The 23,028-nt window shown below is 42.3% G+C and overlaps 1 protein-coding gene across 1 annotated transcript; it reads right to left on the minus strand.

Annotated features, from left to right (window-relative positions):
- Window positions 1–141: 141 nt before the first annotated feature.
- Window positions 142–22,707, minus strand: LOC126470086 (apolipoprotein D-like). The gene is made up of 6 exons (XM_050097611.1): window positions 22,585–22,707; window positions 11,619–11,747; window positions 11,331–11,461; window positions 8,788–8,876; window positions 2,068–2,163; window positions 142–432 (listed from the first exon to the last, which is right to left on the minus strand). Exons 2-6 carry the CDS (start codon window positions 11,739–11,741, stop codon window positions 302–304), a joined length of 570 nt encoding a protein of 189 aa, XP_049953568.1. The 5' UTR covers window positions 11,742–11,747; window positions 22,585–22,707; the 3' UTR covers window positions 142–301.
- Between the last annotated feature and the right edge of the window lie 321 nt (window positions 22,708–23,028).

Genomic DNA, 23,028 nt, shown 5'->3' on the forward strand with positions numbered 1-23,028 from the left:
TCGGATACTTCACATTATTCTATTTTCCTACTAATTTTTCTCTCAGATGTTTTATAATTACAGTACTACTCTCCACCGTAGTAAAAAGAACAATACTCATTATAAGTAATTTAATTAATGTCACATACAAAAACTTTCACATTCTGTTCATCAAATGTCGTTTAATTAATGTCGCATACAACAACTTTCACATTCTGTGATAGTCTCATTACATTTATCTGGCGTTACAAAACATTAGATATAATGATTATAACACTGATTAAATGTACTTCATCATCCTAGGAACCTTCATCACCAATAATCAATTTTCACAGGTTTGGTTTGTTTTTCTCAGTCTCTCAGTGTCCAGACCATTCGTTGTCATAACAGAGAACATATTCTGGATGAGTTCGTCGGTGGGGTATTTTTCTCTTGTGAGCAGCCACGAGAACTCTGAAACAAGAATTAGTTTCATTGAACAAGTGATTTTGAAATTTTACGCTGCAGCTGAAGATCTCCACACAAGCTAAAAGGAAATATATGATGTTTCCACATTCCTCATATTAGGTCAATAGCAGTACAAAATTTGGATAAACCAAAAAGATATCAATACTAACATACGATTTTCTTATTCAATATCTCGATAAGAGCAATTTATTTCCTTCAACTATACTACTTCAGTCCATCTTTCATACGTAGCATGAAATTACATGCCTAAAATGTATTCTGACAATTTCAATACAAACCTCAAAACATCACTGCTTTAAATTCCTCTCTGACTGACATTCCACAATCCTGTCAAATCTACGAAGTTAATCATTCACACTGCTCACTGGAATGAAAGTAACCAAACACTTGCTTTGCTTCGCAAGAAATAACCCAATTTGTCAGCGTCCGATGAGCGAAATGACCACTGAACACTGTTTCTATTTCTTCCAGATATTCACTACTCTGCTGTCGTTGACAGCAGATAGTATTTACTAGTCTTCAGCCGTATGCGTTAGTGGCAGTTTGACCGGGAATGAAAATGTTGTCTATGTTAATTGTGTAGTATTGACGGAATGAATCATAGGAAATGTGCGGCTGTGGTCACAACTCTGCTGATGTGCACAGATACTAAAAACATTAGTCTAGAGTACGTGGTGGTCTTGCTCTAAATGTGTGCTCCTACAAACAAGCCTGCAGACTTTTTTTTGCAGAATGGGTGTATTTGTTACCTGAAGAAGCTCTGAATACTGGCGTGTGGGTGGCTGGTTTGAACAAAAAAAAAAACAAAAAAAAACAAAAAAAAAAACCAAAGTACTCTAGCGCTGATAATATCTGATGCTTTAGCATGAAAGTGTCCTTAGTCATTGCTTCCACTACTAGGCTGATACAGGGAGTGGAGAAGGAAACCTACACCATCACAACGAGGTTTAGCAGAGGGGACACAGTATGCTCCAGCTCCTACATACTGTGTCTTCAGTTAGGAAAATTCAGCATGATTTTGTACAGAGGACCTACTTGCTACATGTAAGAACAAAGAACATTTAAATGTTACAGATAATCTTAAGTGAGACTGCTTCTCTATGCAGAAGACTGTGACACACAGGTGATGATAATACTGAATTCGTTACTCCGTATCATATTTGAAATGTAGCACACTATGGAAGCACAACGATCGATAATAGTGCTGTGTTTATTTTGTCACTCTAGTAGTATTCATCGCATATGCTGACGAAAAAAATAATTTCCCGAAAATCTTTCGGTTCTGCTGATTCAGGACTAGGTATCTGAGAAATTAAGTGCGAGCGTATGTTTCTCGTTGGTCTCGGTTAGAGAGCGTAGTCTGCAATAAAAAAATAAAAAAATAAAATGAAAAGAAAAGAAACCACAAACAGTATTTCCCAATTGACCAGTAGCTTGTTACAGCAGTATGACGCCAACAACAGAATTCAGCATTGCCACGTGTTTGTCTGGTTTGCGCCGATATCTTTTTGTTCTACAGGTCTCACTTCACCTGCATCTTGCGTAACAATCAAAGCTTATTACGACCACTTACGCAAAAATTGATCAAAAAGGTGCCGAACAGCTAGCAGCGATACTTACGCATGTTAACCGCCCCTCCAATATCGATACACGACCAGACCACGGAGTAGTTCCCGTAGTCCGTGTCGAGAATCCAGTATGGCGCCTCAAATGAACCTGGAGAGGAAAATTTGCAATCGGATTTGATATTCAAGCTTCTAACTGTAATCGTTGTATTTCTTTTGTGGGATATATTGCAACAAAGGTTGTGAAACAACAAGAATTCATACACTAGAAGCTTCGAACGTACTCAGTCTACGTCACTAACGGATATTTTCATGATGGGAAATGAGGTATCCGTATCTTACATAATTACTGCGATACCTACCTTACTAAGCTTGGAGCGTTATTGACAGCACATTTCTCACTGAAATGCTCTTTTACTGTGAATTTTCCATTATTAATGTAGCACTAAAATACATCTCGTTTTCTGTTTGTTTAATTACCGTACAGCGATAACAGTTACATAGAAAATAATGGATGTAAATCATTAACAAATAATATCTATGAATAATTAATATAATTGATACTACTAATACTCTACTTCTTGTACAGACAATTAGTACAGAAGTAGAAAATACGACGTATACATGGGCCAAGGGAAGATACTGTCGAAGGAATGGCGGCAATGACATCGAAGAGTTTCCTACGTTAGTTTCTCTGTAGTTCGACGGTGACTCCTGCAGTTCCTAACTTCAGCATCAGAACATTACTTTACGCCACCTATGATGCTCGTCTCCACATCAAATTAAATTATGATTATATTTCGATCTGGTGTACCTCGGTACCATACGGAAATATCGTGTAAAATTTACACCGTTTTTCTTTGGTTTCGAAGCTATAGTTCCTTACTGTATTACACACGGTGCAATCTGAGACGAATCAAATCAAGTCCACCATCGACAAAAGTCTGTTTATTGAAAGACATTCATTCTACATGGATCTGTCAAAATAATATTACCCGTTTTGTATAGTTGGTTTCATACTGATCCGTTTGACTGATAACTCGAGCACCAATCGTTTTCACACTGTGTATTCACAGTTTCTTCTTTGGTCTTTGCGGTAAGAATACTATAATATGAAATTTTCTATAGAATTCTTTCATAGCTTGTATCGTACAGAAGATGAGAGGTGTTGTTGAGATAATCAAGAGGAAGCATCTGGCCAACCAACCAATACAGAGCTTTTTAATCTGTCAGGGTCTTCTCTAATATTGAGACCGCGACATTCGAGTGTCAGCTGCAATGTTTTTCACAATTCAACCTTCACCGGAAAGCTCTAGATATCATCTCCGAGAGACAAACAATACTACATGTTCTGCTGAATAACAAAGTATCGTCACACACATCTGTACTAACATCCGTGAATGGGTGCATGTAGTTGGTTTAAATGCCGGTGGAGGAAGGAAATTGGATCACCAGAACTTGTCGTCCAATGAGACAAGCCTTCTGGTACGTACTACCTTGGGGCTCGAGGCCGTGACAGACACCTCTTGCACGATGCGAGACCTTGTGACATGTCTAGTACTAACTAGTCTGTCACTCGGATAGCGACACTAAATCCACTGACGTTAGTCAGCCAGTCAGTCAGGCAGCAGTAGCCGGCAGAGACACAAGCAGCAACAGGGAAGTAACCGATTTTGTGACTTTAACGAGTTCCTAACAAGGAGCCAATTCTATAATATCATCTTTGTGCTTTAATAGTTTACTTTTTGAGTTTCTGCGTGTTTATTTAACATCTAATAGCCACAGTTCTCGTGTTTTAGTTTGCGTCGAAAAGTAAACCGATTTTGTGACATATTACAAGTTCCTAACCAGGGGCGAATTATTTAGTTTCACCTGAGTGCTTCGGTAGTTAGGTTTTTGAATCTCTGCGTATTAATCTAATCTACTAGACACAGTTTCTGCGTTTTCGTCAGAGTCTACAGTAGAGTTGCGCGGCACGTGCCGATTATCCGTTTATCTGCATAGTTTAGTTTTCCACTTTCTTTAGTACGGACATGGACTGCAATTGTTGCGTGTGGATGCGAGTCGAGTTGGTGACACTTCGCTCTCAGCTTCAAGCTGTGATGTCTTCGGTTACTGCGATTGTTGTGTGTGGATGCGAGCCAAGTTGTTGACACTTCGCTCTCAGCTTCAGACTGTGGTGGCTTCGGTTACACAGCCTGAGGCTGCAGTGGATGGGCACCACTGTTGTGGGCCGGGAGTGGGGATTCAACGGACGTCCAGCACGTCAGTGACCTCCGATCGGTCCTCACCGGTGGCCAGCCCAGTTACTGCTCGCACTGAGGTTGACCCCTTCCCTGTGGTCGAGTAGGAGGTCGCCCCGGGGCGTAGCAGGCGGCGAAAGACTTCCCAAGCGGCCGCACGTAGGGTCTGTCAGACAGACAAACCGGTTGCAAGTGTGGCTGACACTGTCACTGAGCCAGATGCTGTCGCCTGTCCTGTTTCAGAGGAAACCTCTCAGCCTGCAAGATCCGGACAATCACAGAGGGTGCGATTAACGATAGTTAGGAGCTCCAACGTTAGGAGCGTTAGTGACGTGGCTGCCAAGAAGGGAAAGAAAACTAGTGTACACTCCGTGTGCATACCGATTTGAGTCATTCCAGATGTGGAACGGGTCTTCCCAGATGCCATGAAGAGCACAGGGTGCAGCCAACTGCAGGTGGTGGCTCACGTCTGTACCAGTGATGGGTCTCACTTCGGATCAGAAGAGATTCTTGTTGGTTTCGAGCGACAAACAGAAGTGCTAATCGCTGCCAGTCTTGCTTGCAAGATGGAAGCAAAGCTGACCATTTCCAGCATATTCGACAGGACCGACTGTGAACCTCTGGTACAGAGCCGAGATGAGGGTCTGAATCAGAGACGGCTCTGCGACCCTGTAAGCTGCAGATTCCTCGAGCCAAAGGGTGGTTGGGTTTCGGGTTCCACTGAATAGGTCAGGAGGCGGCTACGCGGGTAGCAGGGGTTGTGTGGCGTGGACTGGGCGGCTTTTTAGGTTAGAGGGTCTATGGAAAATACAATATGGGCTTCAGCCACAAAGGGTGCAGACCGAACACTGGATTGACGTAGATACAGGAAACATCGGTATAGCAATCGTAAATTGTCGAAGCTGTGTTGGGAAAGTACCAGAGCTGCAAGCGCTAATAGAAAGCACTGATGCTCAAAATGTTATAGGCACTGAAAGCTGGCTAAAGCCGGAAATGAGCTCAGCCGAAATTTTTGCGACGAACGGTGTTCCGAAAGGATAGGCTAAACGCGGTTTTCGGTGGCGTGTTTGTTGCTCTTAGAAGTAGCTTACCATGTTGCAAAATTGAAGTAGATTGTTCCTGTGAGTTATCATGGGCAGAGGGCATTGTTGGCAACCGGAATAAGATAATAATTGGATCCTTTTACTGAGCTCTCAATTCAGATGATACAGTTGCTGAAAGGTTCAAAGAAAACTTGAGTTTGATTTCAAACACGTACCTGACTCATACGATCATACTTGGTGGTGACTTTAATTTACCCTCGATATGTTGGCGAAAATACATGTTTAGTTCTGCAGGTACGCATAGAACATCATCCGAAACTGTGCTGAACGCATTCTCTGAAAATTATTTCGAGTAGTTAGTTCATGAGCCTACGCGAATTGTAAACGGTTGTTAAAACACACGTGACCTCTTAGCAACAAATAATCCTCAGTTAATAACGAGCATCAAAATGGATTCAGAGATTAGTGAACACAGGGTTGTCGTAGCGAGATTGAGTATTGTAACCCCCAAATTCACCAAAAATAACCGAACAATATAACTGTTCAAGAAAGCAGATAATAATTCACTTGACACCTTCCTCAGAGAGAATCTCCACTCCTTCCACATTAATTATGCAAGTGTAAACCAGATGTGGTTTGAATCCAAAGAAACAGTATCAGCAGCAGTTGAGAGATTTATACCAAATAAATTAACAAACGACGGAGCTGATACTCCTTGGAACACAAAACGGGTCAGAACACTGTTGCAGAAACAACTAAACAAATATGCCAAATGTAAACAGACGCCATATCGAGAAGCATTTGTCTGTCTTCTGTATTTAGCTGTTGGTACAAGGCCCGGTGTAGCATTTGCAGTGAGCTATGTGTCAAAGATTTTAGAGAATCCTCGAGAAAATCATTGGTCTGTGGTAAAAAGAATCCTAAAGTACATAAAAGGTCCAGTTTCATTGGGTATAAAATATGATGCTAGCCATGAAAACAGGAGCATTAGTTGGTTTATCACTGGTTAACTCATTTGGCTGCAGATACTGTTCAGTTGGAGTTGACACAGGATTTGCCTCTGCCATGTGAAGAATATCTTTAGCATAAATGTCTTGATTAATCTCTATTGATCCATTATCATGACATACATTATTAATATTTAAGAAATATCCTACTGGCTCAACAGCAATTTTTAACTCATCTTGAATTTCCTTTAGGAAAAATTCAATATCATTCTTCTTACTTGCAGATATTAATCCATCTTCAACATACAGAACTACTATCAACTTGTCATTGCAGTTTTCTCGATAGAACAAACACGGATCTGCCTTACTTTCCACAAGCCCAAGATTTATTAGGAAGTCCTTGAATCGTTGGTTCCAGCGCCTTGGAGATTGTTTTAGTCCATATAAATTTTTATGAAGTCTGCATACCCAATCACTTCCATCACTAAATCCCTCAGACTGCCCCATATATATCTCTTCTTTTAAGAAGCCAGTGCTCATGGTCTACAAAATTAATAGTCTCTGTATCATTCTTTGGCTCAATTATTTCAGGCAGCATAATTTCAATAAGGCGCTCTGGTTTCTTCAGTTGTTGTTTCTTACTCGGTCGACTTAGTTTCAATAACATCTAGGATAACTGAGTCATTTTATCCTGTACCTTTCATTCAAAATGTTCCGAGACTGATTCTTTTCCTGGCGTATAAGCGACGTCAGTGCAGTAACTACAGTAGCATCTGAAACTACCAACTCTAAACAACAGCTGTGCATTCGACCAATCAGTTGTGAGCAGGCAGTGTAAGCATAGGACGTGCGGCAGCGTAGTTATTACATAAATCGCAATGGAACAACGAACAGAACATCTCCAAATCAAGTGTTAAAGACATCTTCCAGAATATTTTGAAGAAGAGAAAATCACGACATGATTGAAAATAAAAAAGTGAACAGTTCTTAGCTGGGATAAGTCACCATGGGTGACTGGATTTGGTGTTATCAATGCGGAGCTACCACAAAAAGAAAATGTGTGCAGTGGGTCTCTGAGGCGTGAATGTGAAGCACGAGTTTAACAACATCCCGACGAAGGACTTTTCTGACACTTTCATATGGATCTATGAACGTTCTGTGCGTTGTAGTTTCGTGGGAGAAGACTTTCGAGAAGACGGAACATCCCGAAGAAGGACTTTTCTGACACTTTCATATGGATCTATGAACGTTCTGTGCGTTGCAGTTTCGTGGGAGAAGACCTTCGAGAACACGGGAAGCATTAAAACCACCTTTTTAACATTTACCTGTTTTCTTATTATTCCATTCTCGAAACTTTTTTGACTAACTGGGTATGTTCCGACATTCGCATCCAATTCCTAATCAACCTAAGACATTGCCATTCAAAGTTAGGTTATAACTAACACCAACAGAGAAACGCCAGTTCTAATAAACCAAAATATGCAAGTAAAATAGTATCTGTTGCATTAATATATTAAAAATACATGTTAGGAGAAAGATGAAATCAGTGTAAGACAGAAATTTACGTAGAATTAATGAAGGACTTCCTACAAATGTTCATTTTGTGCATAGTTTTACCCAGAAGAGAAACGTAAATCGTGGAAGAAACAGTTAAAAACTTGAAATGTGGTGCCACAAAATAAAGTTAAGAATTCAATGAATGAATACAGACAAAATGAACAAGTACTAGGTACGTGTATAGGAGAGGAAAGGAAACTACACAATATTCTTTCCACAAACAGGAACATACCAGTGCCACTCACTCCTGATTCTTTAAAGAATCGAACTTCCTTGTACAAAACAGCTTCAAACGTCTGTTTACAGACGAGTTAATGGCTGTATTAAATATTTGACATGAAGCATGTTAAACCTTTATGGTAGAAGGGCAAAACTTTAATTAATTTTGTTTTATTAGCCCCGAATTATTTACCCACAGACTAATGAAAATGTCAAAACCAAAAGAGGGTAGCCGTTAGATTTGGGGGTAAGTAAATAATACATTACATCGAAACGTCATGTTTGTTGTTTATGTTTTATAGCAAGAAAAATGAATTATCTTTAAAGATCGTCGCCAGTCGCTTGGCGCTCTCATTATAAAACACGGAATGAGTGTAGTCTACGTTGTAATTTAGTACTACCTCCAGCTAGTGCACTAGCATCGCGTACGCAGCGTTTGCGCTAAGGCCAGCTTCTGCCAAGAGAGGGCACTAGTAGTACAGGGGAGCAGAGTGTGCGATAGTGAAAGAACATTATTATGCTAAACTTGCTTAAAACGTTAAAACTGTGTAACTGATTAGTGCAGTCGAAGTATAATGTTATAGAGAATTTTGTGATAAGTAGGTATTCAAAGATGAAAAGATTAGTAGAAGAAAGAAAGAAACGTTACTAATGCAGTCACAAGACTGATGACTTTTAAAAGAAATAGATTGTGGAACAAGAGTCAATGCCTGATAGCATTGACACATATTAAACTTTCTGAGGCGATTTGCTCGTAAACACTCACCGGTCTGTGGGAAGATAACGACCAGGCGACCTTCCGTTGTGTTCCCATCCACACTGGCCTGTCCATTGATGATTTCTGGATCGCCCGTTCTGAAAGACAACGGATCAAGTCATTAATGACCTGAAGAAATCACTGACTAATGACATTAAATACAGTCATGGAAATACGTATTCATACAGTAGGTGGTGACAAACTACGATGGTGTGTTGGGATAGTAAATCACCCACAGCGCCGATACGAATAAGTACGATGATGTAGCGTCTGTTAACCATGTCCTTGGTAATGAAGCTTCCCGTATGCCATGAATCTATTCTGGGAAAATAAAATATGTTACACTCCGCACGGTCTACGACAGGCAAAATGTATTCATACAGCGGACTAATTTTAACCAAACAAACGGCTGACGCAGCCCCGGAGTGCATGCCACACTTGTGTAGTCGTATGGCGGCCGTGAAGCAACAGCACATCGGACGTGGGTACCGTGGGACAGCAGAATGGGCCGCCGCAAGGGGAAGGAAACGACCACTGAGGAACGAAACATCGTTGTCGCCCTATACCTTCAACACAAGTCGTATGACGAAATTGCGAACATCATAGGACGAAGCCGAGCTACTGTGCAATCTATCATTAAGCGATATAAGGACAGACATGTAGTAATAAACAGTGAACGACACGGTCATCCACAGACGCTTACAACGAGAGAGACCAGAGTGCTACTAAGAATCATTAAGAAAAACCCGAAAACGACAGTGTCGGCACTATCCGCATATGTACATGACCACTTCAAAAAAATGTCTCGGAGCACTATGGGGCTGAACATCTGAGGTCATCAGTCCCCTAGAACTTAGAACTACTTAAGCCTAACTAACCTAAGGACATCACACACATCCATGCCCGAGGCAGGATTCGAACCTGCAACCGTAGCGTTCGCGCGGTTCCGGACTGAAGCGCCTAGAACCACTCGGCATGACCACTTCCGAAAGGACATCACTCCGAGGGCAGTTCGTACCATTCTCAATCGTTCGGGCTACAGTGCCAGGCTCCCGAGACGAAAGCCCTACATCAGCAAAAAGAACAGGAAGTGGCGGATGGAATTCGCGAAACAGCATGTATCCAAGACAGCAGACTTCTGGGATACTGTATTGTTTAGTGATGAAAGCAAATTTAATATCGTGCACAATGATGGTAGGATCTTGGTCTGGAGAAGACCGAATACAGACCTCGATCGAAGCAACATTCAACCCACGGTGAAGCATGGAGGTGGTGGAGGGATGGTATGGGGCTGTATGTCTGCCTCCGGTGTCGGAAAATTAGTGTTTGTGGAAGGTACCATGGACAGATTTGTGTATATGAACATTCTCAAACAGAACTTACAACAGAGTGTTGATCTCTTGGCTCTTCCTAGAAATTATTACTTGCAACAGGACAATGATCCCAAACATAGGGAGCAAATTGTCCGGCTGTGGTTGCTCTACTCCACACACTCTTAAAACACCAGCTCAGAGTCCAGACCTGAATCCTATCGAACACTTGTGGAGTGAGCTGGAAACACGAGTGAGAAAACACGACATCCGTAGTAAGGCCTCTTTGAAAGAGGCTCTCCTTCGAGAATGGGAAGGTATCACGTCGGAAACTACAAGAAAGTTGCTCCATTCCATGCCACGGAGGTTGCGAGAAGTAATAAATCGGAAGTATATGCATACAAAGTATTAAACATGTTCTTGCATTGTTAGAAGTGTCATTTTCTGTTGGTGTATGAATACTTAATTCCCAGCGCAGTAGAGAACTTGGCAGACGTTTTTGTATTTTGTTTTGTGAAGGCTTGTTCATTCTCGTTCTATATACCAGCATAGCTGCATTGGTGACTGGCCAATGTGTATAGTGCATATCCAATTAGTGTTTTTGGTTTCGTATTGTCAATAATGGCAGTTTACTTTTCCACGCTCTCGTGTATGAATACTTATTTCCATTACTGTACGTATATTCTAACCGGTTTGACGCACAAGGAAATATGTTTATTGTTATTAAACTTATGGGCGCTACAATTCCAAAACATTAATAAAAACCATGTAACTTTGGATGAGCACATGAGCTGAGCAGAAAGTACTTGCACCACACACAGCAAGATTGCTGCTCGCCTGTATACTCTATTTACGTGTGGGAGCATATTTCCACTATTGTCATGTAGTCCAACACGGCACAAGAAGTAACAACACTAAAAATTTGGAAATAACCATGGGTGTAGAGCTGATGACACAAATATACTTTTTTTAAGTGTTTGTTTGTTCGTGTATCATTGCTTCTTTTTTAGATGTCAGTTCGAAGAAAAAAGAACAACTTTACTGCTAGCCCTGGTTGAGTAGGTGGATCTCTTCACAACTTCACCATTCCCCTCCTGACAAAAGTCTGTGTACCAGGCACAGCCTCCTCTCCCCCTTCTGTCAACGATCAGGAAAAGTCCATCAAATGTATGTGTCGACCACAAGGATGTGAACTGGTTCGCTTAACTCGCTGCCCTTGTCAGTGTGAAAATATCGACTCACTCTGGGTCAATCATGGCGTTTTCGACTCCAACGGTGCCGTCCCCATTGTCAGTGTATGTGGCGGTCACACACTCGCCGTCCCCCTCGAAGATGGCGAAGAAGCGGTACTGCTCGTACCATTTCCCCAGGTACTGCGGGAGAGAGTAAGAGTTCGTTATTCTAAGCAGCAAAGGATGTTTTATCCGCCAAAATTCCAGGTTACACTAAGAATTTATGACTGGCATCATTACAATCTCAGTACAACTCTTTATGACGAAAATAACTTAATTGCAAAGCTACAGTACTCACAGCAGCTGCGTCGAAGTTTGAGACGAGTGTGACGTTGGGACAGGGTCCGGTACTGCCGATCTGGGCCAGCGACGGTGTCGCTATCAGAGCCAGAACGGTTACGAAAGAAACTGCTGAAGCCATTGATTTCTGTAAGAAACAACGTTATATTTTGTCTGGTTACCGAGACAATGTAACTTCATTTAATTGTTGTTTCAGTGGATGTCTACATGACTACTATATGGCCATAATACAAGTCGTAGCGTATGCAGAAAGTTGTAAAAGAAGAATCAGAACAACAATCAACTGCGAAACACTAAATAACACACAATAAATAACATAATGACGATAACAACAACGAGAATGTATAACTTTAGAAAAAAAAACAGTGTATCTAACAGACACGAGGGAGGCGCCGAAATAAATGGAAACTGTTTATGGAAGAATAAAATAGGATACCAGATTTAAATATCTAGAAGAAATAATGTAACCAAAAGCTTTAGACAAATAGGCCAAAGAAAATGGAGGTAGTATTCCGATTAATGGCACTCCAATTAAAAAAAATCCTTTATAATATCTGTTTCCATAAATGCAAAACTCTGGCGCTACTACACTGTCATCAGACCAAAATACCTTAATGCATCAGAAAGTTTGCGTTGAATACAACCAAAAAATCAGGTTAAACAGGAAAGAAGGACAGGAAAATAATCAGGAAAATTGTGCGAGCAAAATATGTCAATGGGATATGGAAGTTCAGAAGCAATAAAAAAGTTTATGAATAAATATAACGAATGTTTGACACATCGAGGAAGAGAAAAAAGGCGAGATGAAAAAAGAATTTTTAACTTTTTTGTCGGAAACCCAAAAATATCAATAATGTGGGCCAAAGAAGTTAAAGCACATCTGCTGGGAATGGAAATAGCGAAGGAAGAAATAGGAAAAAGAGAAAAGTTCGAGTAAAAGTAAAACGTTTCAAAGACTTCTCAGAGAAAACAAAAAAAGACAGGACTTTTATAGACTTGAAAAGGAAGAAAAAAACGTAGATAAGGAATGAAAAACTGCTGGCAGGAAAGATAGGAGAAAAGAAAGAAGACGGAAGTTATTTCATGTGGCCCTTAGTAGGCCAAAACAATGAGAAAGTACTTCATCTTACAAAGTCTTGTAATGATCTGTTGTTAATTCAGCGAAGACGTATCCAGAAAACCATCGCAGTATTGGCCTCAAATGGTTTGGAAGAGATATACGAAACTTTAATTAAGTTGACTGGGTAAGCAAAATATGTAACTACTTTTCATGCCAAGACGAATATGTTTTTTTTTTTACTAACTCACCCACTTTAGTGAATTACACCCCTATAAACCAATTAAGTGGACCTACTGCACTGTAGCAAGGAATGGAAGGCTATCCACGGGATAAAAACGTCAACTTAAGTTTCAAAACCTACGGTTTATCACTAGCAACCTCTTCTTGCAGCCAACTGAGAAAGGAAAGTGGCACATTGTGTCACACAATCTGGACAGGACATGCTCGTTCTTCTGTCTTACGCTAAATTTTTGAACGCAGCTGTCACTTTTAATCCAGTCACTGTCATCAACCACGAATCTGACAAGCAAGTGTAACGACCCATCGACGAAGAGTCATTGTTGAAGGAGCACAATATCGGATAGGGGAAGAGGGGTGAGGGGTGCAAATCTCTGAGGGAAGGGACATGGGACTCTAGACAATATGTATGTCGCTTGTATAGCAAAATATTCTCGAGCCGGCTCTGTATAAGCCGCGAAATTTTCTACAAATGTATTAGCGTTTCCACTATTAATTTCACAGTTTTTTCTATGTGTTGTACCCTTTATTGAATGTACATTTTCCATAACACATGTGTCGTTATACAGACTCGCGAACTAACGTCATCAAAGACACTCTTGTCTTCTGAAAATATTCTTTGTTGCTGAACCCTGTTGTCTTAAAGCAGTGTCCAACATGGCGCTAAACAAAGAAATCAAAAACAGTAAGCAAGTTACATTGAAAACTGGCGCTAACTGCTTATAGAATTCTAATCATTATGGCAGTTTAATGCGTTCTGACGTCGAAGGAGCCTTATAAAAGCAGTCACGTGTGTACGCTCAAGAGAAACAACACAGGTAGACACGAAATTGATATTCATATAGTGTGTTAAGAATCAAGTAGTGTAAGATAGTGAATATACCATAAACTATTCGAAGTGCACCAAAAATACGAGTTCTGCATCGACAGTCATTCCTGTAGTGAGCTCTTCGTTCTCTATTACCCTCCGCCGTGCACTCTTCTGAGACTCCTGGTGTCATTCTGCCACCTGAACTGGCTTCACAGAACATTCTAAGACTACTGAACTCTGTTGATCAAATTATGGCTGAAAGTTTTGACTGCTAACATCAAAGATATTTCTTTTATAGTGAGCAATATAAAGTATTTCTGGCCCTTCTGGCCCATTTCTATTTGATATCTCTGTGATATCTTCACTGTAGCAAAGTAGACGGAAGTAAGACATCCTCTATCCCATTCTATACATCGTTGATCCCGACAAGGGCTACTTTTTCAATAAGAGTGGCGCAGTATCACATCAAGACGTCCCAAAAAGAAAAGATACTGAATGGACTCGGGACACAGATTACCTTGTCAAATTTGGTGTAGGTTCTTGTTTTGAGACACTTTCAGTACCTTTTGCAAATATTAAGCAAGTACTGGAGGTACATGCTGGTGGTCACAAAGAAAATACTGTACGAGCTTTTTTGTCCTTTTTCCGTGTTCTATTCAACAAGTATTGAAATTTTTGCAGTTACCAGCTATGACAACAATTTTAAACGGTGATGCTTTAATAGAACATCTTCATTGTCACTTTCGATTAGTATTGTCAGTTGAAACCGAGTAAACGGGCACTTTGGTTATGAGATAAACTGTACTGGATTGTTGTCTGTGTAGTGCACCGACCACATTTGGTCACAAATGCGCAAGGTTGGAAGTGAACTGCAGCAGCACCAACCGAAGGCAAATGCGGGTGTTATGTTTCATACAATACAACACAGCTTTCACAATGTTGTGAATCGAGCCGGTGTGGTAGGGTTCGGTAACAGTTGAGACAGCGGTACACAAGCAGTGGATTCCCTACACCTTCCAGCTCCGGCGGCCACTGAATTGTTTGCTATACGTGCCAGAAGGGATAGCAAAACCCAAACAAACACAGGCCGAAAGCGAACAATACCGAGCCATTTTATACTAAAGTCACTTCTGTTAGTATTGAAGCTCTATCGTCACGGGGCCGTTTCACTTGACCACCATCTGGAATGCTGTTCACGGACCGTTCTGCGTCAGGGCAGTCCGCCCAAACACCGCGGGATCTGTAGCTGCCGTCTCAACTGGCCAGCACTGGCCTCGAGAGCAGCTCGCCGGCCATCGACTCGGGGACAATACATTACTACCATTACTTCACCAGGCTGCCGCCTTCTGTACAGCATAGGGTATCTGAGTCGCACCACAACGCACAACGCACGCTGTCGCGGCTATATGAGGCCACATGGCGTTGAATCGCCGCTGATGGAAGCACTTGCGTCGCCGGCCACTGCACAGCCCGTGCTGCGCTCTGTCGACATACTAATCATCATCATTACTGTCCTACCGTTGATTCAAAGAGGCAGACCTTGTAATTAAATTCACATACTATCATAGGCCCAAAGTTTGGTCTTACAAAAGTTTGTTTCATGACATCTCCTCCTCTCTTCGCCTGAGTATGGTCAACGCCCTCAACTTCACCACCAAATTTTCAACCATTTACTTCCGAACCGAACATTATCACACCTCTGGCGAATGATGCCAGAGTTAAGACATAGGGGTGGGTTTAAATCCACTGAGCCCTAAACAACACGGCTGGCTTTCTTTACCCATTCTCAACCATAATGAGAGTGTTCTTCGTCTATAAGTATCACGTCGTTGACGGAACACTGGAATCTACAATCTCCCTCCTACATTCCTCACAAATGAACACTTCCTGTAGTGCTGTTAGTCTCCAGAGACATGCACAATGGTTATGTGCCTATCTCAACTTCAGTACCGTTGGATTGAAAAATAGTTTTACATGTATTTGTCTTGTTATGAACGGCTGAAGTTCCAGTTGACTCAGAAATAATGCTAGAAATTTTCATATGAATACTACTCCTTACAACTTTTTCTCGTAACAAACTAAATGCAAGAATGTTGTCAACATACAGGACAACAGCATAGACCAGGATTTGATTCTTCACACAGCATCCTGGTTAAGAAATAAATTTTCGTGTGTTCCGTATGAAAAACTGTTATCTAAAGTGAGTGACACGTAATGAAACCTCTATGTCCATTTGAATGCTTGGTGGACTCCGTTCAAGCCCTTTCACCAGAGAAATTTCTCTGACAGCACCATTGATGTACTCAGAACTCTCGTTTTCCAATTGAACACGTTGATTGTTCATACACAGGTCATGTACATATTACGAAGTATTGACCATACTAATAAAAACACCAAAAGACCAAAAACCACAGATACCAGCTGCTTCCATAAAAAAAGATAGCGATGAAAAGATTATCACAGCTGTTAAATATCTAAGGTTGTGTGGAGCTATTTAAAGAGGGACGACACTGTAAAATTATTTACAAGAAGAGCAGATGCTAGACTGATACACTGAACTATTCCTAAGGAAATATAATCAAATGGCTCTGAGCACTATGGGACTTAACATCTGAGGTCATCAGTCCCCTAGAACTTAGAACTACTTAAACCTAACTAACCTAAGGACATCACACACATCCATGTCCGAGACAGGATTCGAACCTGCGACCGTAGCGGTCGCGCGGTTCCGGACTGAAGCGCCTAGAACCGCTCAGGCACACCGGTCGGCGAAATATAATCCACTACGAAGAGGGTAGTTGGCAAACTCAGGTTCTACCGGTTGTTGGGTATTGTACGTCACTCTGCGATCGTTACGACTGAGAATAAATTAAGGGGATGAAAAAACCTCGATAGTAAAGAGGGGAGGTGGCAATGGTACACGATGTGCCCACCGCCGCATACCGTAAAGTGGTATGCGCAGTACATGTATAGACTTGAGTACGGATGTGGGTGTGGAAGGTCGATTCTCGAATAGCCCTAGGTTGACGACTTTGCAGCTTCCGTGGAAGGTTTAGCAATAATTACTGAGAAGAGTAATGACTTATCTAAAATTCTATGCCATATACACAACTGGAAAACGTGTCTTTCATGTAGAAATATGAAACATACCTGAGTATTAAACCTACCTAAATAAGATTTCATGTTGCCAAAACGACTACGTAACTCTTCTGTAAAATAGTCACTTCCGTATAGTTGTCTCCCCGTCGGAGGTTCGAGTCCTTCCACGGGCGTGTATGTGTTTTCCGTCCTTAGCGTAGGTTAGTTTAAGTTAGATTACGTAGTGTGTAAGCTTAGGGAGCGATGACCTCAACAGTTGGTCCCATAAGACCTTACCACAAATTTCCAAATTTCCACATAGCTTGTTTCTGCTTGTAATATCTGGCTGATGAAATTGAAATCTTATATTTTTCGATCGAAGGAGCCATACTTGCACGCGAACTTCCATAAACCCTTCCAGTACTTATAGTTATCAGTATACAGTGGTAAGTAAAACCATAGGGCACCCCAACTACCTCCAGGGCTATTAAATTCATCGAGATGTGTTTTCCACTAAGTTATAGAAGAGAGCGTGACTAGTGTATTGTGTTCTGACGTAAGCAAGTAAATATAATGTGTATACCTGCCAAACTATGGATACGACGTCTTCTTAATTTTTTTATGAAAGTATATCCTTTTCTGCAGAATTAGAGAGAACCTTCGAAGAGTATTTAAAAGGCTTATCATGTACGGAGCGTGATAACGTAATAATAAGATAAGAGCATCGAAAAGAACTGTCTAGCTGTCAGGAGAAGAGATCCCTCAACCGCCTGCCCAGCTGTACCAAATGTAAACAAACACGTAACCCGGTTACGGTTCGAGTGTTTACCAATGAGCCGTCCGCCCCAGTAGCTGAGTGGTCAGCGTGACGGATTGCCGTCCTCTGGGCCCGGGTTCGATTCCCGGCTGGGTCGGAGATTTTCTCCGCTCAGGGACTGGGTGTTGTGTTGTGTTCATCATCATTTCATCCCCATCCGGCGTGCAGGTCGCCCAATGTGGCGCCGAATGTAATAAGACCTGCGATATGGCGGCCGGACCTGCCCCGCGAGGGGCCTCCCGGCCAATGACGCCAAACGCTCATTTCCATTTCCATACCAATGAGCTTGAAATCAATCAGCTTGTTGCCCTTTTGTTGTGGCTATCAGTGAAATAGTAGCTCTTCAAGCTGTTCTGACTTCCACAGTGTATACACTTGTCAAAACAGTGCGTGTGGTTTTCGTTTAAGGCGAATGTCACCAAATCGTTAGTGTAGCACTGTAGTTGTGACCCGAAATATCTGATGAACGTGCCATGTCGTAACGATCTATCTTCGCAAAGATTGTGATACATTTCCAACACACTGGAATTTCAAAGAATAAAAAAAATACAGCAGTAAGTGATGAGAGAAATTCATCTAACACTTTAGCAACCTTAACATACAACCCACGTGTCAGTGCGAGGCAGCTTGAAAGTGCGAGTCGAATGAGCACAATGAATATTCTACGAATGCTACGCTGCTCTGGAAAACATTAGGACGAGCTAGATAAAGCAACATAACATATTAACTACTGGGTGGAAATGATTGAAAGTGCGGGAGCATTTTGCCAGAGGTGCTCAGGAAGTGGGACGTCACAGTTTTGCGTGACTATATCGCCAAATCGGGCTGGCCTCGAAACACGAGGAAATTGAAGGAACTGGAAAGACGTTGTGTGTCAATCAACGAGCACTTACGGTGCACTGTGATAGTGTTCTTGGTTACAACAGTGCTCGGAGAAAAAACTGGTATGACTTCACACGGGGAAGAATCGTAGGGAAACTGGAAGAAGTTTGAAGTGTGACGAGTGTAGCCAAGTGTCTGATATCGCTCAGAGCCATTGTTTCAGGTGCACTGGGAGCGTTCCCTACCTCGGGCACTGCTGCTCGATGGACAGGAGGTGGTTGACCACGGTTAGTTGCAGCACCAGATGACAGCTACATTGTGCAACAAGCGAAAAAGGACGTACGTCAAACACCGAGTACAACTGCACCACTTTTACCAGGACTGTAAGTCACGCAATATCACGCTCCAAAGTGACGCGGCAGCTGCAGGTGTGTGGTCTCTTTGCCCGACGACCTGTAGATTGTGTACCGTTGGTACCCGTGCATCGGCGCTACTTTAGCGGTAGTACCACGAGCATAGGGACTGGACCACAGAGGAATGGGATCAGCTGAGAGCGGTTTCAGTCTGGCTAGGGATACTGGACGTGTCGTCACATGACGATAGGTGAGAACACGTAATGAACCCAGGAACACTGTCGAACATAATCATTTTGGTAGTCCTGGTATCATGGTGTGGGGAGACATAATTGCGTGGGCGTGCTGGCATCTAAATCTTCGAAAACCAGTCACACACCAGTCGACGTTATTGTGACACTGTACTCCTTTCCTATGGGTACTTCATTATTACGGATGACTTTGCGTAACCGCACCAAAAAGCGCACATGCAGGAACCTCGGCGAATGGACTGGCTTGGTCATTTCCCGATATGAATCTCACCTAGAATGTGTAGGATGCTTTGGGGGGGGACGTACTGCAACATCTCCAAATGCACGAACGACCTTCCAGTCGCTCTGGTGGAGGAATGAATCACCGTATCACAAGAACTCCTTACCACCGTTGTGGCCGGCATGGGAGCGCCTTGTACAAATGGCTCTCAGCACTATGGGACTTAACATCTGAGGTTATCAGTCCCCTAGACATAGAACTACTTAAACCCAACCAACCTAAGGACATCACGGAATCCATGCCCGAGGCAGGGTTCGAACCTGCGACCGTAGCAGCAGCACAGTTCCGGACTGAAACGCCTAGAACCGCTCGGCCACAGCGGCCGGCAGCACGTCGTACAGAACGCTCCGTCGCGCGTGGTTATGTCACACCTCGTTAAGAACCACGTCCTGCCTTGTACAAAAGTGTCTTTTCTGTTCGTCTCGCTGCGTATTTCTTTCACTTACCTTCCGTACAGTACTGTAGCAATTCTTTCTGTGCCTAGTTCAAGTATCATCGAGCTGTGTTACTTGGCACTGATACATGACGCGGAAGCTACTTTCGTCATTAAGTCTTGCGCACCAGTGTGCGTTCAAATGCTTTTGACCACTTCCGCATTTCGCTTCATTTACAACATCACGACACTTACCCTCAAAATTGGTTATAGTTCTCCGAACGATGCCTACGAAATCTGAAAAGTGATGCGGCTTTAATGATGCAAGATTTACTTTATGGATTAATCTTGCGCCAATCAATCTTCGTAGTATGCACTACTGTTCAGTTGAAAATCCACGCTGTTTGACAGATGTGTAGGAACACCGACCTTGGTCTCCCACGTGTAGCGCGGGCTTTTCAAGATTCACATCACTGGTCCCCTTTTTATTCATGTGAATCTAAATATACACAAGAATCTACCGTTCCTAACATATATACTGCAACAGTTATTTAGAAGCATCGCACTGAACATAAAGCTAACCATTTGTTACCAACGTGACGGATGCCACTCCCATTCCGCACAGATATATTTATTCTTCCTGGATATAGTTTGGTTGCTATGTTTTAGCTTCCTTATCTGATAAGTAGGAGAATTCAGAGCTTAACTGTGTGTGAGCGTAGGTTGGAGAAAGTGGACGGGATTTCCGGGGAAAGCGCGTCACTATGAGGCTGTCTGCTTGCGAAGCTGCTCAGTCGATAGGGACACAAATGTTGTGAGTGACACTTAATGACGTACAGATTTAAAAGTCACATTTTTACGTAAAGTTCTTAAGACTGTCTTGTCGAGATATACATAAAGATTGCACGGACCGTAAGGGTTGAATGACTTTGAAAGTAAAATTTTGGCAACCGATCTGACTAAAAGCTCTAAGAGGCATTGGACTTTCGTAAAATCAGTGAGCGGTTCGAAATCATCTGTTCAGTCACTCACCCGAGCGAGGTGGCGCAGTGTTTAGCACACTGGACTCGCATTCGGGAGGACGACGGTTTAATCCCGTTTCCAGCCATCCTGATTTAGGTTTTCCGTGATTTCCCTAAATCGTTACAGGCAAATGCCGGGATGGTTCCTTTGAAAGGGCACGGCCGATTTCCTTCCCCATCCTTGCGCTCCGTCTCTAATGACCTCGTTGTCGACGGGACTTTAAACAACGCTAACGTAACCTAACCAGTCACTCAGTCACCACACAATCATCGGAACGTAAGGTAACAGACAGAAGCCCGAAATACTGAATTCGGTCATCTGAAACTGTAACACCGCGAAAGAGCGTAACAGATCCCTCCTTGCAATCATATAGGAACGTCGAAATGGCAGATACTGAGATAGCCGATCCCGGAATAGAAAAGCAACTACAATGGATACTTATAAAGATTATGCTAAATAACTTTCTCTCTTTTAGCCGCAACTTATCATAGCTCGCTGGAGCAACCAAGGATACCTAGCGAATGGAAGAAAGTGGAGGTCATTCCCGGTATCAAGGAGGTTCGTAGGACAGATGCATGTAATTATAGGCCTATATAGTTGGCATAAATATGTTGTAGAATTATGGAACACTCTTTAAGCTCAAGAATTACGACATTTTTGGAGGACGAATATCTCTTCCATAAAAATCAGCATGGATACCGAAAATAGCAATCTTACGAAAGTCAGCTTGCCCTGTCCTTCCACGAAGGCATTTGACACGAGCTTACCAAATATCGGACCATATTTGCGATTGGATTCAAGGCTGTCTTGCAAATAGAATTCATTACGACTCTCTTAACAGAACAAAATCGACCGACGTGAACGTAATTTCTAGAGTGCCACAAGGAAGTGTGATACACAATCATTACTATTTACGATGTAATAAATTATCTAGTGGAAAACCTTGGAAGGTCTTTAAGAGTGTTCGCAGATGCTGCAGTTGGCGTGTGTACAAGAAAGTAGCAACGCCAGAAGACAGTATCGATTTGCAGAATGGCCTCAGAGGACTGATGAATGGTGGAGGCTCTGGGAGTTGCCCCTGAATGTTAATAAATGTAATAAATCGAGCATACGTAGGAGAAGAAGTCCACTACTATACAGCTATGACAAAATGCTGGAAGCAGTATCTATCGTAAAATGCCCAGGATTAACTAGTCAGAGAAACATTAAGTGGAACGACACGTAAAATAAATAGTAGTAAAAGCAGATGCCAGACTGGGATTCAAAGGTAGAATCTTAAGGAAGCATGTCTCATCCACGAAATAACTGGATTACCAAACGCTTGTTCGACCGATTCTTGAGTATTGTTCATTAATCTGAGATCCTGAACAGGTAGGACTGCTGGAAGAGATAGAGAAGACACAAGGAAGCGGTGCATTTCGTCACTGGATTGTATTGTCGACGCGAGAGAGTTACAGAGACGCTCGACAAACTCCAATGTCAGACGCAACGGAGAGGTTTACTGTTAAAATTTCGAGAGTGTATCACTTCCTCCCATATACATCCAACAAAATGACCATGATGAGAAAATTCGATAAATTACACCTGACACAGAGGTTTACCGACAATCATCCATCCCACGAGCCATTCGTGAGTGGAACAGGGAAGGAAATACCTTCCGCCACACACCGACAGGTAGATTACCGAATATTGATGTAGATATAGAGACTTGCAGAACAGTATTTTTAGCGACGAATTTCTCTACTATTAGCTACCTTCGGGCAAAGGTCTATAATCCTCCGTTCTAAAATCAGAGTTATTTATAAGCTCAGTTAATTACTTAAGTAGATTGCTGAGTGGTTATCGGCCTGTCAACTCACCTGTGAAACAGATCAGCGGATAACCGAAGCCACTGAAAATCTGCCAGTGAGTCGCGGGGGCGCCCTTTTATATGATAAGACTTGGAGTTGATATGACGCACACGGCTCAGCTTCGCCTCCAATGGCAACGGCCTGGAGGGAGATCACTCACACCTGGCGATAAAGAAAGCAAAGCATTGCGTGCGAACCACGCCAAAACATGTTTGGCTTCGTACGTAACTCAACTTCTGTCGAGGTCGGTCACCTTCGCAGTCAGGGCGGATTCGTCCTTCGGCAAATTATTCTGTAGCTAGCTGATTACCCACCAGCCAATCAACCGTGCCTAATATTAATCTAACACTAATATTCATCGTTTTCGATTGTTTTTACGTCATATCCTTCCTATCTACACCCCTCCCCCAATCTCAATCATTCAATAGGATTGAAACCTCATCAGAACAGTTT

Source organism: Schistocerca serialis, chromosome 1, assembly GCF_023864345.2.
Source record: "Schistocerca serialis cubense isolate TAMUIC-IGC-003099 chromosome 1, iqSchSeri2.2, whole genome shotgun sequence".
In the NCBI taxonomy this organism is placed as follows: domain Eukaryota; kingdom Metazoa; phylum Arthropoda; class Insecta; order Orthoptera; family Acrididae; genus Schistocerca; species Schistocerca serialis.

Bases quoted from the DNA above. Each gene is read 5' to 3' on its own strand.
- LOC126470086 (XM_050097611.1), bottom strand. From the start codon at position 11,741: ATGGCTTCAGCAGTTTCTTTCGTAACCGTTCTGGCTCTGATAGCGACA. The intron at 2,164-8,787 runs GTGAGTGTTTAC...TTTCCTCTCCAG, and splicing joins CGTTATCTTCCCACAGACCG to GTTCATTTGAGGCGCCATAC. The intron at 433-2,067 runs GTAAGTATCGCT...TTCTTGTTTCAG, and splicing joins TGGAGGGGCGGTTAACATGC to AGTTCTCGTGGCTGCTCACA.